The 16,186-nt window shown below is 36.5% G+C and overlaps 1 protein-coding gene across 1 annotated transcript; it reads left to right on the forward strand.

The window, feature by feature from the left end:
* Positions 1–12,417: 12,417 nt before the first annotated feature.
* LOC111370013 (inorganic pyrophosphatase 1-like) lies at positions 12,418–15,340 on the forward strand. The gene is made up of 4 exons (XM_022991728.1): positions 12,418–12,626; positions 13,997–14,118; positions 14,220–14,421; positions 14,812–15,340. Exons 1-4 carry the CDS (start codon positions 12,489–12,491, stop codon positions 15,178–15,180), a joined length of 831 nt encoding a protein of 276 aa, XP_022847496.1. The 5' UTR covers positions 12,418–12,488; the 3' UTR covers positions 15,181–15,340.
* The last annotated feature ends 846 nt before the right edge of the window (positions 15,341–16,186 follow it).

The raw sequence follows: 16,186 nt of genomic DNA on the forward strand, positions 1-16,186 counted from the left end.
ATATCTTCTGGTTTAGTGGAAGCTTCACCTAGAACATCAGCCATGACTATACCGGCTATGATTACATGGACGTCCCGGGGCTCTACCTTTTTAATAGAACTTAGATAACACTCTCTCGATCCTCTTTGGTCACCTCTCACCGTTGTCACCCCATTTTTCGTTGGGAATTTCATACATAGGTGGTGGATGGAGATAACTGCTCTCAATTCTTTTAGGGCTGGCCTGCCTAATACTCCATGGTAGGCCGATCGACTGTCGACAATGAGGAACTCCATGAAGTTCATCATAGTTTGGGGAGACTCTCCCATCTCCACGGCAAGTGTTATCTTTCCCCTCGGAGTGATGCTATCTTAGGTGAATCCGTACAAAGGAGTTATGGTGGGTGTCAACGGATGATCCAATATCATCTTGTCGAAGGCGGATTCGAATAGAATGTTGATAGAGCTACCGTTGTCAACCAACATTCACTTGAGCCCATTTTGGGCTATGACGGCTCTCACAACAAGTGCATCGCAGTGAGGGTAGTGAACTCCTTCGGCGTCCTCCTGGGTGAAGACGATGGGTGGAACTTGGTTCCTCCGGGAGCTGCTGTCCACACTATAACTTGCCAAAGGGGGGTATTTAGCCTCCCGGGCGTAATTCCTTTTGGCGTTTTGTGTTTCACCACCAATACGATCCTCTAAATATGGTATCCATCTCGTGGATAGGGGCCTCATCCTGGGCTTGTCGGTTTCTTCGGTGCCTGCACCCTTCCCTGGGCCTCTCCATATCATGCTCCCTTCATCGTGGGGAAACATCCCTTTGACGAGGAGCAACCTCCTCATGCCCATGTCGGTTGTCGTGTTTGGGCGGGGGTCTGTTCGTCTGAGGCGATTCATTTCTGTCCCTAGGGGGTTCCAGGCGGGAGCGGTGTGCATAGTCTCGACAATCCGCTGTGTCGTGACCATAGGACTGGTGGTATACACAGTATCCCTGTGGGTTCTGATTTGACCTATTTCTAGGTCCTGAACCTTGGTCACATCCTCTCCCTCTACGGGATCCTTGTGGGGTTTCTGTCTGCTGGGTGTTAGTAATTGGGTTGATATCCTCATATGCGAAGGTGTGGCAAGTGCTTGGCCAGAACTCTCATTTCCAGCTTGGTTTATTTGGTAGTCCATCAGGTGGGATGTCGGCCCTCTAGCGCACTGCCTTTGAGGAGGTGGGAGGCCCCTACTTACCATGTTCCTATGTTCAGTCAATTCTTCATTGATGATTTTTCGCCTCATCATTTCGAGTAAAGCGTCATAGGTGGTGGGATCTTGATTTTGCACGTCCCTCCAGAATAGGGTATTCATGTTCAAACCTCCCCTTAATGCGGATAGCGCCTCACGATCGGTGACTTGCACGCAATACGTCATCTCATCGGTGAAGCGTGATAGGAAGCTCTTTAGGGACTCCCCATGCGCTTGTCTCATGTCTTGGAGACGTTGGATAGGGGCCTCTCCTTCTTTGCTTACCGCGAACCTCTTCAAGAATGTTGTCTTGAACTTGGGCCAGCTTCTTATGCTCCCAGGTGGTAACCTGCTATACCAAATTTCAGCCACTCCACTAAGTGTCAAATGGAAAAGCTCTGCACTTCACAGCTGGGGTGGTGCCCCTTAGGCTCATGTGAGTTATATAAGCATTCGGGTGCTTCTCTGGGTCACCTCTTTCGTCATACTTTTGTATCTTTGGCATTACATAGTGGTTTGGAGCCTGGGCACTCCTTAGTTCCCTTGAGAATGGCAAATTCTCGTCGTCGTCGTCCAAGTCACAGGACCTCTGCTGTTCATCTGAATCATATTCCTCGGCCTCTTGCCGCGGTTGTTGGTAAGAGGTTCCAGGACGGTTCCTAGCCTCTTCCTCCTTCCTCTGGCGCCTATTCTTAGGTGGAGCAACACGGGGGACATTTTCATGCCTTTCTTTCGGTTGCTGGGGCATCGGAGGTGGAGGCGGTGGCCTTGTCCAAGGCTGGTGTGTCTGCTGTTGCCTAAGCCTCGGTTCAGCGGGGCTAATTCTGTCAAATACACTACCTGCCCTCCTATGTCTTGATTCTTGCTCATATAGAGGTGGGAAGTTATCATGGTTCAATGGGACCTCGGTGGGTCGGCCAGAAGCATAGTTGGAGGAAATAACAACTTCCACTTCCCTTTCAAATGGGCTTCTTCCTCGGCTATAGTTCGGCGAGGCAGTTCTATGACTTTGAACTTCATCTCCTTGCTGGTAGTGCCCTTGAGGGACGTATGGAGGAATGGGGAAGCCTCCCTGGCCTTACATTTGGGCCATGAGTTCCCTCATGGCCAAATTTTGGCTAGCAATATCTCTCATGTTGGCCAACATGACAGCCATTTCTCTCGACAGTCATGCCGTCGCCCGTAATCCACCTCTTCTTTAGTAGTGGTAGAGTCTTTGCCGAGCTGTTGGGACAACTTGTGGAGGAGGTACATTTGCGTTTTCTCTTACCCTCGTGGGGGGTGTGTTAGATTTTGCTAAGTTGTGGGACTTCCTCTTGTTCTTTTTCAAGAATAAATCCTTTTTCAAGGGGGATGCCCAAATGTTCTTCAATAAGCTTTCACCACAAGGTTGTTCGTGGTTATGGTATGGTTTCCCACAGACGGCGCCAATTTGTTGACTCCAGAATATGTTGCCGACAGATGTCGGACCCACCCGCACACACGTGAGCGAAAGTCCAACACGCTAAGACACGTGGACGGTCTAAAAAGGAACGGATCGAGATCGTGGGAGTAGCTCAATGACGCAGGACGAGAACATTCGGAATTCGGTGAAATGATCGTAGACCGATTGTACAATAATTACCAATCGACGTTTGTTAATGTATATCTAAATATGTACGAACTCGTTTGTGTTACAGGATAATAAGAGAGGGTTGAGTAAAGTAAGGTTTCTTGTATTGATTCTTGCATTAGTCCTTCAATGTTATACAAGGGAAGTATTTATAGTGTTACATGTGAAATGGCAGCCCTTCGATGAGGTGGCACGTGGCCTCATCTCCTTAATTCAAACATCCAATCCTAGGCATCATCCTTGACTTGCTAGCTTGCTGCGCATTTATTGCTTGTGCAGAACCCCCATGCTAGTGATAAGACTTGACATATGTACTCATGATAAACATTGCATCAATCATTCAAACAAGATCTTTATGTAGAAGATCTCTTGGGAGAGGTGATCGTGGGAGATGTTCCTTCATGGTTCGGAGGCTTCTGCCACTCACGTAGTACTTTCGCTTCAGGGATTCAGCTATCTTCGCAGGCCTCGGTATATGGGCCTCGGCATATGGGTTCGGCTAATTTCACAGGTCTCGGTATATGGGCATCAGCCATACATGCCACCTCGACTGGAGTGCCACATGGCTCGGATTGAGTGGGCCATAGGCCCAAGTAGGTTGGCCAAGTATGACAACACGTAACAATAACTATAACTATAATTATGTGACACAACCAAATGGCCTTCATTTTTCTACTCAATTTTATTAATAAGAGCAAGATTCTATCTTATCTAAATGATTTGAGTAGCAAAATGTTCAAGTCTCTCTATAATGAACTAAAGATGAATCTTATAAAAGAGGTACATCGATTTCTTTATTTTAGTAAAACTGCAAACCTGGAAAATTAAGTATTGCTCTGAAATAATGATACAAACACATATAAGCATATATAAGAGAGATCATGTGTGTCAGTGACTGAGATGGAGGGAAAGAGAAAGAGAGATATTACTTCTTTCCCCAGTAAAATTGGACTGGAACTTGTTTGCTTCAAGCATCTAGGAGACTTCTTTTTTAGATTCAGATGCCTTATCAAATAAATGCTCAATGTCTTTCATGCTTGTAAATAAGTCCTTAGGTGCAGCTGTATCTTCTGTCTCATATTCTTTCATTGCATAATCTTCACATAATTCAAATGCTCAAATCTTGAAGATGTGGCTCTTAATGTTCATAAATTGGGAGAGTTGTTTTTGTTCACACTTGAAAACTTGGTTTCTTCACATTAAGTGCTTGTTTGATTAATTTCTTTCAGCTCAGGACAAAATCAGTTATCGATCAATGTGTGAAAATGGCTGTGACATAAATGAATGGTGATTCCAAAAGCCTCTCCTTTAAGAGAGAAGTTTTTTTCATTATCGACTTGTGCTTCTTCATCAAAGGAGTTCGACAGTCTTCGATTCTTTTACCGTTTACTACAATGACCACGTCGCCTCCATACTCTTCATCATCAACTTTGCTCCTCTAACTCGAAAGGTGGAAAGAAGAAGAAGAAGAGCTTGGCCCTTACTGCAAACAAAAGCTAAAGAAGAGAAAAAGCCTCCTCCTTCCATTGCCAATAACATTAAGGATGTGCTTCAGGTGGATCTCTACTTTGACCTATTAGGTTGCAAAATCTGAGAACTTGAGAATGAGTGCGAGAGTTTTGAGGAGGAGCGAGATAGGGTTCTCTTTAGTGGTCGAGAGAGGAGATCATGTTTCATTTATTAAACCCAAAAATGTGAACTGTAAAAAAATTAATTGTGGATCAGTGTGTGAAAACGATTTTGACATAAATGAACAGTGATTCCAAAAGCCCCTAGAAGAGATTATCCTAGAATCAAAATTTAGATAATAAATTAAAAATTAATTTTAATCATGTATATTATGAAATTCACAACTTTTCATTTATATGTTTCATCAATTTTTATTAAAATTTATCAAAAGTTTAATTTTAATCTCCATCAAATAAGTGCATTAATTTAATTTTTTAATTTGTTCTTTATCCAAGAGGTTAGATGAATTAGGTAGAGAGGTAATTGGTTTTTCAGCAATTCCTCTTGTACAGAGGAATTGATGCCAAAAATCTTACAGATGCTACTGATCTATTATTATTACTATTATTACTATTATTATTATTATTATTTGCCATTTTCCAATTGAAAGCTACCAAGTGTAATCTATTACAATTCTGACGACATTTTCTGTACACGTAGCAGGGTTGTTGGTTTTTATTCTTTATTCTTATGGTCAGTCTGACGAAGCGTAATTTAATCACTTGACTGTGGACCCAATAAAAGTAAGTCTAGTTTCCATCTATTGGGCAGGACAAAAGTTTGCCGACCAACCCACATTTTGTACAGTCTTGGACTAGCTTGACTAGACCAGACATAACAGAACAGCTAAAATAGTTTGTGGTCCGAGTCCGTTTGAGGATTTTGGGTCATTTAATGCTATAATTGGAAGGGAAAATTTCATAACTAAGAAATTAATTATGGCACATTTCAAAAATAAGAAAACAAGTTTCAAATTTCTAAAATCAAATTTTTATTAAAAATTATTTATAATTTAATTAGTTAATTAATTATTTTATTAATTAAATATATTTAGGTCACAGATCTACACAATTTGGTCACAAATTAACAATATAATTAGTTGCTTATTATTTTTTGGTCACAAATTAAAAATTTTATGTTACAGATTTTTTTACGATCACATTTCATAAATTTTGTAAGTCACAATTTGTTTATTGGTCACAAATCCAAAAATAATTAGTCACGAATTAATTTTTAGTCACGACTTATTATATTATTAATCACAACTTATTTTTCGATCACAAATTAAAAATTTTATAGGTCACATATTATTTTTCGATCACGAATCAAAAATCTTATAGATCACAGATTAATTTTTCGGTCACAACTCAATAAATTATAAGTCACAAACACAAAATTTATAGGTCATATATTTGAGTAGATATATGTCAAATCCAGGTGAAGCTCATTGGGAAGCCATGAAATGGCTTCTTAGATACATTAAAGGTATATCAGATTTAGGTATTCAGTTCAGAAAACAAACTGAAGGTGTTGTATTGAGAGGATATACTGATTCAGACTATGCTGGTGATAGGGACAATTGGAAGTCCACTTCAGCTTATATGTATACTTTGTATAATTCTTACATCAGCTGGAAATCCGAGCTTCAAAAGATAGTTGTATTATCTTCTATCGAAGCTGAATATATTGCTACAACAGATGCTATAAAAGAAGGAATATGGCTGAAAGGGTTATTAAATGAATTTGCTTTTTTTAAAGAAGTAGTTCTTTATTCTGATAGTCAGTCAGCCATTCATTTAAGTAGAAATCTAGTTTTACATAATAGATCTAAACATGTTGATGTTAGATTTCACTTTATAATGGATATAATTTCACAAGGAGTTGTGAAACTTGAAAAGATTTCTACTAATTTTAACCCCGCTGATGCAGGTACAAAGGTGCTACCCCTTAACAAGTTCTTGGACTGCTTGAACATGTTGAACATCACTGCATGCTGATTTGAGTATCTGACATGAGTGCAATTGATGTTCAAAACTGGGAGCAACCCCACTGTTGAGTGTATGTGAATCATTGTACCAAGGTGGAGATTGAAAGGGTGTGGCACAATGATGAAGTAGTGTGAGTTGATCAGCTGACTTTTATTTGCTGTTTTTTGAACGTGTTAGCTGGTCCCTTAAAAAATGCACTTTTAATTTGCAAAACCGTGTTTCTCCTTTGGACCCTGATGATGATGCCATGTGTCAACTCCATGTCCATTGGATGATTGACCATTTGGTGACTCATATAAAAGAGAGTCCTAGGGTTTAAGACTTGTGATATTTTTCATTCTTCTAGACTCTTCATTTTTACTCTGGCCGTTCGAGTTCATCTCCTTCTTCCTCTCTGAAAATCATCGATCTCCTTGATTTTCAACACTTGCTCAAAACTTTTTTTGTAATCTTGAGTGATTATCGCTGAGAAGTGTACTGTGTTCTTGGGTGAACCGATTTGTGAAGTGAGAAGGTTGTATCTTCTATGATCTTGGGTGATCTTTGGTCTGAGTGCGAAAACATCCTAATTTCTAAGTCTTGGTGTGTGATTAACACTCGCAGTGGTCTGATGGTGGAAGAAGCATCTTATTCATTGGCCGAATCTTCATCTTGTTACTGCCTTAGGGCACCTTTAATGAGATCTCCGATTTTTTGTTTTAATACATTCATTACTGTATTTCATTGTTGATTAAATCTAATATTGTGGAACCTCCTCTTTACACACTTATTGCAATCGTATCGCCAATCTTTTAAAATTGTGGATGTTATGTCTCTAATTAATGAAAATGTTCGAATAAAGGTTAAATGATTAAGTGACACAATTGAAAAATAATTAAAAAGTATTTCCTTTATTAAAAAATAAATAAATAAGCAGTGACTTTAACATTTATTTGGAAATTTAAATGGAGTAAAATTAATTGATGTTTGTGAAATTCATCCCTTTGCTTCAACCCATTTTTGGCATCACGTGAGTGTTATGTGGTCATCTAACGCTTAGATAGACATTTTCTGTTAGCTTGTGACACGGTTGTCATGGTTTTAAGGCCATGGTTCTAAAAAGTAGGAGACATGGATATGGCAAATATTATGTTGACGACATAGGCATCACCAATAAGGAATGGCTCTTGAGCTTTGAAAAATTAAATGGCGGAATTGTTTACGTGGAGAATGACGTCACATGTAAAGTAAATAGTATATGTTCAATCTATTTGAAAAACAGAAGTGGCACACCCTACTTTGACACATGTCTGGTGTATAGCAAATTTGAAAAAGAACAAAAAAAAAATCTTATATCATTACCTCAGAATATTGTTGTTTCTAGAGTTTGAAATTACTCCTTCAAAAACAATCAGACAGAATCACATGAATGTAAGAAATGATCAACAGGATCCAAAATGTAATTCGAGCCCACCGACTCCACGATATTTCATTAAAACGAATTTGTTGCCTTCAATGGTGCTAAAGGCGTCCAGCAATCGTTTTCCAGGATAGAACGAATTTTCATCTCCTACGGAAGCAGCACAACAATCTGCAGGAGTTGTAACGAACTCAACGAAATGTATTCGACTTCGAAACAATATCAGAACGAGAGAGAGGAGAATAAGATTCAACGCACAGAAAGTTTGCAATGAAAATGGTGTAATTTTTCTGGCTGCGGGGCAGGTTATTTATAGACTTGTTCGTGGCCATTCGAACACCCTTCAGAACAATCGTCACTGTTCAGGCAGCCTCCAAAACTCCAACAGACATGTTAATTCAAAATTGCGTCTGTTAAGTTGGTTAACAGTCGACGGTTTAACACGGACTCGGACACGTGCCGAGCGGACGGATGGTGGCGGCTCGTGCGTGTGGGCTTATGATCGAACCCGATAGAATATAGGTCTTCCCCCTTCTAAAGACTATTGGGCCCAAACCCAATTCCCAAACTTGCACCATATAAACCACACCAACGTTTTCTAACTTTCCTATGTGGGATAAGTGTTTGGGCAAATCAAATTCTTCACTAATTCATAGTTTCAAGTGGGTTACTTTGACATTAAATGGTTTTCGATAAATAAATATACCACGTTCATCACCTTACGGAATAGAGCGTGAATATGCTAGGTTCCGTATTAATTCAGATGTGGGTCTCAACGAAATTTGAGCTCAAAGTTGACCCATTTCATAACAATTTTTCCAACAATCCCCCACATGCTTCAATAGAATCACACGGATGACACGGTGCTAGAAAAAACAATTTGTACTATTTTCAAGATATTTTAGTTTTTGAATCAACAGATTTAGTCATTAAAAGACTAAAGTATGCGGACCAATGAGATTGGGATGTGCATGTGACAAAGCTTTGCATGGATTGGTAAAGCTAAGTGTGAAAACTTGCAAATTAAAATTTTGTGGACATTGTGTTACTAGAGAGCAACAAGAGTGACTTTCTGCACTACAATCCAATGCATTGAAGGTATCTAGTTGACTATTCACTCTGATGTTTGGGGAATGTCGGAAACAACTAATTCAGTGAGGGTTACACAGTACATATGTACCATAATTTTTAAAGTATGTCAATATGATGAAATTTGCCCGAAACTTCATAGTTAGAAGTACAATGAAACATGGGGTGGCAAAATGCATGAATCTGACTTTTCTTGAAAATGTTCGGTATACGTTATCCAATTCTAGGTTGAACAAAGTATTTCGGACCGAGACAGTTGTATGTGCACAGCCTACCGACTTCTACAGTTAATAGTGTAACACTCATTTAGATGTGATGTGTAAACATGCAAATGATGACGGTTCTTTACATGTTTTTTTTTGTTCCACTACTTGCTATCATGTAAAAGAATATAAATTGGATGCGAGGGCAATAAAGTAATGTTCCTAAGAGTCGGCTAAAAAATAAAGGGATAACATTTTTAGTACCATAATATCCGATCTTAATTGGGATCGTAAATCCCAAGTTTGTATATGAAGAACGAATCCAATTGTATTTGGTGACTATAATGGATTTCTTCTGCTGCAATGGTGAAGTTCCTACTGTTAAGATTTGGGGTCTATCTTAATAAGGTCAACCTTATTAAGATAATTGGCCCAAGATCTATTTAATTTGATAAATATTTCGATATTTAACTGATGTGGAATTTATTCCATTAACATGCCCCTGCAAGATGGTGATTCTTTTTGAGCAGACCAATTATGAAATTCGTGTGCTCATTTTTGAGACTTAATCGGATCGAATAGCTCGTTGGAGCTTATTGAGCTCTAGTACCATGTTAAGATTTTGGGTCCATCTTAATAAAGTCAACCTTATTAAGAGAAGTGATTCAAGATCTATTTAAGTTGGTCAATATTTCGGTATTTAACCGATGTGAGATTTATTCCATTAACATGCAAGTTTGGGATCCATCTTAACAAGGTCAACCTTGTTAAGAGGAGAAGTCCAAGCTTTTTATAAATTGATATTTATTTCAGTATTAAACCGATGTGGGATTTATTCCATTAACGCCTACATCTATCATGTATCATTAAGGGCTTGTTTGACATGGCCTTGAAAAAGTTAAAGGGTACTTTTTCTAATATGTTTGGATAATTTTCTTAAAGTATTTTGCTTGATTAGACGAGATATTAAAGAAAGTTGATCTAGCGTGACTTCCTTAACTATACTTCTACAAAAGCAAAATATGAAGTTGTACAATAAATGTTTTAAAAAACATTTCAATTAAATTTCAAATAATATAAGTTTTTACGAGAACATGGTTTTGGCTATATGCAACGGAATACAAGAGTGAGCACAAAAGGGTAAGCGGCTGATTTCACTAAAGATAAAGGCATAAAGCATGAATTATTGTGGTGTATTATATTGTGACCACGGGGTTTTACCATGTAACAGATCATTTTAAAAGTGTGTATAATTGTTTAGAACAGAAAGGACATAAGAGAATAATATGATACGTTTGGTAGAGATTTTTGAAAAGTCAAAAATTATTTTTTTAAATTAAAAAATTGCTTTTAAATATATTTGGATAATTTTCTAAAAGTATTTTGTGTGTCTAAAAGAGAATTCAAAAAAAATCGATTTAAAGTAACTCTTAAAGAATTAATTTTATAAGAAGCAAAAGCAAAGACGAGTGTCAAACATGTCGCAAAATTTGTATATTGCATTATTGCTTTCTAATTTGAAAAGGAAACTTTACAAAAGAAAAAACTTTTACACCTTCGCTCAAATTACGCTTTCCAATGTGCGTTTACTCTAGTGCAAACCACTCCACTCAAAAAAAAAAAAAAAAAAGGACCGACATCGCCAGCAAATTTAATACACTAATTTTATGTTTAATATAATAAAATAAATAGTACAAAAGAATATTAAATTCATGTCAATTGTATTGTCAAATATATACTAAAAAATAAAAGGTTGAAAAGTTAAATAGTACGATATTGTGAAAATATAGAAAATCAATGAGTAGAGTGTGATTGAGATTCCACCACTTCCACTTAAGTTGTTTAAAATCTTAGAAGGGGTTGCGTATAATTCTATCCCATCTGATATACCTAATACGTAACGCATATTCTTCACTATTTTAAGCCTCATTTCATTAATTCTTTCTGATATTAATGATTCAATACTTGTGCACGCAACTTATCATGACAAACTGATGACAAAGTTGACCCATCTAATAGTATTTACTCATCTAACTCTCCAAACTCTTTAAATGAGATTGCATTTGCCACAGGCGAAGCCACAATTTCACAGAAAATTAGCTTTTTTTTTTTTTTTTGCCCTTTCTGAAAGTTTACATAAAGTAGATGATTTTATGGTTCATTTCAGTCGTGGCAAAAAGGGATGATAGAGAAGGTGAGGTTGAAATAAAAAATGACCTTGAAGGGGTGCATTGGTTACATGATTTTATGGGTTTCGAGGATATGTGTGCACTCATTAACAATTACGCACAATTTTTTATTTATATTTTTGAAAATCTAAATAGAGAATTGATGATTTCTTGCTTCAATTCAACCATGACCAAATGGGATGATAGAAAAGACAAAGATGAAATAGAAGATCACCTTGAAGGGATAGATCGAATAGGGTGGATATTGAGGATCTCTTAGAGCTCATTTTGAAATCTTAATAAAGAATTGACTAAACAATGTTACAATTTCATAGAATTTTTAGTTTTAAATTTTTTATTTTATTTTTATTTTTATTTTTTTTAAGTTTAGACAAAGAATTTATTATTTTCTACTTCAATTCAACCATGGCTAAATAAGATAGAGATGGCCTTGAAGGGGTTGATTTTTCAGGGGTTTCAAGGGTCTCTGAAATTTTAAAATTTTGAGAAAGAATCAACTAAACAATGTTACAATGCAGAAATTTTTAAGATTTTTTAATCAAAATATTTTGTGTCTTAATTTTTGATCTCACAATAGAAAATACTTGGCTCCACCATTAATGTTTGCTATTATGTAATGCTTTGAATAGAAAATCCTTACTGTCACGACTTCTTTTCCCTTCAAAATAATCAAGTAAAATGAATTAATAAGCTAGCTTAAAATGGTCACGCACATACTTCTTTTGTATCATGATTCATATAACGTTCCCTTTTAATTATGATAAATATACAAAAAATTAATATGAACGCGTCTATTTATCAAATTCAACTTACCAAATATATCGCTACCAACCCACTACTACCTGAAAGGAACCTCTCATTTCGTGCAATTAGGACACATGAAATTTTGTGAGCCATGGGAACCCAGAAAGGAATATTCTACCCAAAGTTGGGGATGTGCTTTACCAGTTGGATTATGACAATATTTTACCCAAAGTGGCCTACTAATTAAATGTCGTAGTGACCATCCGATCATCAGTCGGACTCGAAACTGACCAAATCCAGCGGCAGAAATCAATCTTGATTTTTCTAGAGACAAAAAATGAATTTTAGTGGCTTTGCTTTAACAAACCACAAACTGTTCAGGGGTAATATTCCGCGGAATCAATTTTGTGTACTGGATTCAATTCCAAGGGGCACCTGGCATTTCAATTCCTATATATAGCCCTCTTTCGAGGAAAACATAGTACCAAGACTTTTGAAGCCAAACATATCCTTCAGAAACCTCAAACTTTTTGAAACCTCGAAAATGGCTGGAATTGTGGTGGTTTTCGACTTTGACAAGACGATAATTGACTCGGATAGTGATAATTGGGTTGTCGATGAATTAGGCGCCTCTGATTTCTTCAATCAACTTCTTCCCACCATGCCTTGGAATTCTGTAATGGTGAGTTCTATTTTCAAGATTATATGTTTCTCCACTTTTTTCAGTACATTAAAATAGATATTACCGAACACAATAAAGAGGAGTATTTTGCATATTGAACATGTTAAATTCTACATGTTCGAGTAAAGTAACTCCACATTGTGGTTAGTATACAAGTGAACAAGAACATGTCCGAACTAGATGCGTCAATTTGGTTTTGCTAGACCAACGACCCATTTCGAAACTGGCTCATTCCATTGTGGGAAGTAGGTTACTTCAACAATTTGGAATAGCCCTTGTAGCTTGGTTCATCTTGGGCCATGTCCCTACAACTTTTCGACATAGCCCTTGTGGCTTGGTCCAGCAATGGCCATAAGACCCTATGGCTAGGCCATAAGTCAACCTCCATTGACCATCCTACAATTTAGGTAGAGTTCCCTCATATCATAAGGGTAATTAGTACTAAACGTTTTTATCTTTTAATATTATTATGCAGAACGTTCATATCTTTCAATTTTTGACATTTTCATCCATATTTTCACATTTCATTGTGAAAATCATCATTTTTATCCAATTTCTCAATAAAAAAAAAGGTAAATTGATGAGCATACCCTCCTATTTAGATTTAACAAAAAAAAAAAAGGAAAAGAAAAATTAAACAACAAATTGCAATCATACTCCCAAATTTTTTTAAAAAGTGCAAATGGGTCTAAATAAATTATTAAAAGGGTATGGCATTTTTATCTTTATTTTCACATTTCATTGCGAAAATCATCATTTTCATCCATTTTCTCAATGAAAAGCTATAAAATGACAAATATTCCATCCTCTTAAAGAAAAAAAAATAAAAAGGTAAAATGATGAGCATACCCTCTAACAACAAATTGCAATCATACTCCCAAATTTTTTTAAAAAGTGCAAATGGGTCTAAATAAATTATTAAAAGGGTATGGCATTTTTATCTTTATTTTCACATTTCATTGGAAAATCATCATTTTCATCCATTTTCTCAATGAAAAGCTATAAAATGACAAATATTCCATCCTCTTAAAGAAAAAAAAATAAAGAACAAATTGAACTATACTCTTAAATTTTTCAAAAATGTACAAATAAGTTTATGAACGTCTTACACAATAATATTGAAATGTAGGGATGTTTTGTGCTAATTATCCCGTAATGTGTCTACGGAACATGAATATACCTAAACTAGAGGTGTCAACCGAGTCATGTAAGGTGGTTTGGCTTAGCACAGTTGCTAGTCTTTAAGGCCAGCTCATGACTCGACTGGTTTCCGACAAAAAACTGAGCACATTTTGGTTGTTAATTAGAGGATTTTATTTATTTATTTATTTTTTAATTTTTAAATTTGTTGTTCTATTAATAAATTACAGGACAGGATGATGAAGGAGCTCCATACACAGGGCAAAACCAAAGATGATATTCAAGAGGTACTAAAACGGGCCCCGATTCATCCTCGGGTCGTCCCAGCGATCAAAACCGCTCATTCTTTAGGGTACAAGTTCTCTCTCTCTCTCTCTCTCAAAATTTTCATATTTCTCTATCTAAAATTTAACTGTTTTCTTATAGTGTTTTGCACTTTGATGTTGAATTTAGGTGCGATTTAAGGATAGTGAGTGACGCAAACCTATTTTATATCGAAACAATCCTCGTTCATCTCGGAATTAGGGATTGTTTTTCTGAAATAAACACAAATCCAGGCTATGTAAATGAAGAAGGGAGGCTCAGAATCTTACCTTTTCATGATTTTCAATCTTCTTCTCATGGCTGCAATCTTTGCCCTCCCAACATGTGCAAGGTTTGATACTTTCTCTATTCTATATTTTCGTGCTATAGTTTAAGACATGCTTTGCTTTATTATTTTGTTGAGTTCTGTCCATTAATGATATATCACAAGATGACTTTTGAGTCATGCAATTAAAAAAAAAAAAAAGAAATTGTTTGTAGAGAAATATTAGTCGAAATTTGTTTATGACCCTACCAAATCTTGTTAAATAATAGGTTAGAGATCATAGGAGTCTACGACCTTTTGCTGTCGAGACTTGAACTTGCAATCACTGCTTGTAATATCGAACAATTTCATCAAAAAACTTCAAATTGCATGAGTAATTAAAGAAGCTTATTATCTTTGAAACGTTACATTAGCAAAAGCTCACAAAATATATATTCTCTTAATTTTCAAAACCAGGGCATGATTATCGAAAGGATTCAGGCCTCGTTAGGCAAGGAAAGGAAGAAAACGATGATTTATCTAGGCGACGGGAGTGGAGATTTCTGCCCGAGTTTGAAGCTTAAAGATGAAGATTATGTCATGCCAAGGAAGAATTTTCCAGTTTGGGATTTGATATGCCAGAATCGCGCACTCGTAAGAGCAAAAATCCACGAATGGAATGATGGAGAAGAACTTGAGAGCATTCTCCTCAAACTCATCGAGACAATTTCCCTTCAAGAAGGTCGTGCTAAATCGGCTCAGTTGTTATTAGTCGATTGCAAGATGGAGACAATTCCGATGGCAGCTCATGAGACCTTGCCCCAAGCCCTCCCGGTTACCCAGTAGTGTACTCTCCATTTTATTGCAATGAGCTAATCGAATAGTAAAGTTTTGGCCATTGCTATTTAGATTTGGATTTGCGTAATGTCAGTTTTATTGTCGTGTGTCTTTCTGATGATGCAAGAATATGCTCTAACATGGAAATCAAGGATTCATCGGTTAAGCTTCCGTTGTGTAAAATTTATAACGCAGTTGATAAGGCTAAATTAAAATTTAAATTAATCAAACAACCTTATAACTGTACATACTAATTAACACATTTAGACCAATTTGATTTAGATAAAAATCATATTTTTGATAAATTTTGATAAAAATTGATGAAATTTGAGATTGAAAAATTGTAAATTCTATAAAATTTACATTTGAAAATGAATTGAAAATAAATAAATTTTAGAAATTTTGGACCAAAGATGGACTAAATTTACTAATCACTTATTATCTATACGGCTCACAATCTGCAAATACTTAAAAGCACTCCCAAACGAGGACTAAATTACAAATGTAATACACAATGGGCAACAATCAGTTGGCAACATTTATTGATATAAAATGATCTGTTGTGCTATGTTTAATAATGGTTTACATACTAATTTACATACACATAATGTGGTAAGATATGATCTGATATAGTTACTTTTGACAACCTCCCGAAGTGATTGTCCCAATGACTCACAAGGTCTTGCTCATTACATATTGGGGCACATAGTCCTCGGGGTAATACACCCGAGGAGTGGCGATTTGCATCATCGTGATATTCCTCGGGCATAAGTCCTCGAGCATCCTTCAATATATGGGGTTCATGAGTCCTCAAGCTATTCCCTTCATACTGAACCCCCCTTTTGTCTAGCCCATAAGAAGTCTTACCTTCTAAGAACTTTAATATGATTTAAACACCTCAACCCAAGACTCCTACGTCCACAAGAACTTTATGTCAACAATAGCTTCATTGGTCATGCAATTATATTACAAATAAAATACTATTATCAAGTAAGACTCTATTGGATACGAAAAT

This window comes from Olea europaea, chromosome 2 (genome assembly GCF_002742605.1).
Source record: "Olea europaea var. sylvestris chromosome 2, O_europaea_v1, whole genome shotgun sequence".
NCBI lineage: Eukaryota > Viridiplantae > Streptophyta > Magnoliopsida > Lamiales > Oleaceae > Olea > Olea europaea.

Excerpts from the sequence above, each read along its gene's own strand:
- LOC111370013 (XM_022991728.1), top strand. The coding sequence starts at position 12,489 with ATGGCTGGAATTGTGGTGGTTTTCGACTTTGACAAGACGATAATTGAC. Across the intron at positions 14,119-14,219 it reads AAAACCGCTCATTCTTTAGG|GTGCGATTTAAGGATAGTGA; the intron begins GTACAAGTTCTC and ends TGTTGAATTTAG. Across the intron at positions 14,422-14,811 it reads GCCCTCCCAACATGTGCAAG|GGCATGATTATCGAAAGGAT; the intron begins GTTTGATACTTT and ends TTTCAAAACCAG.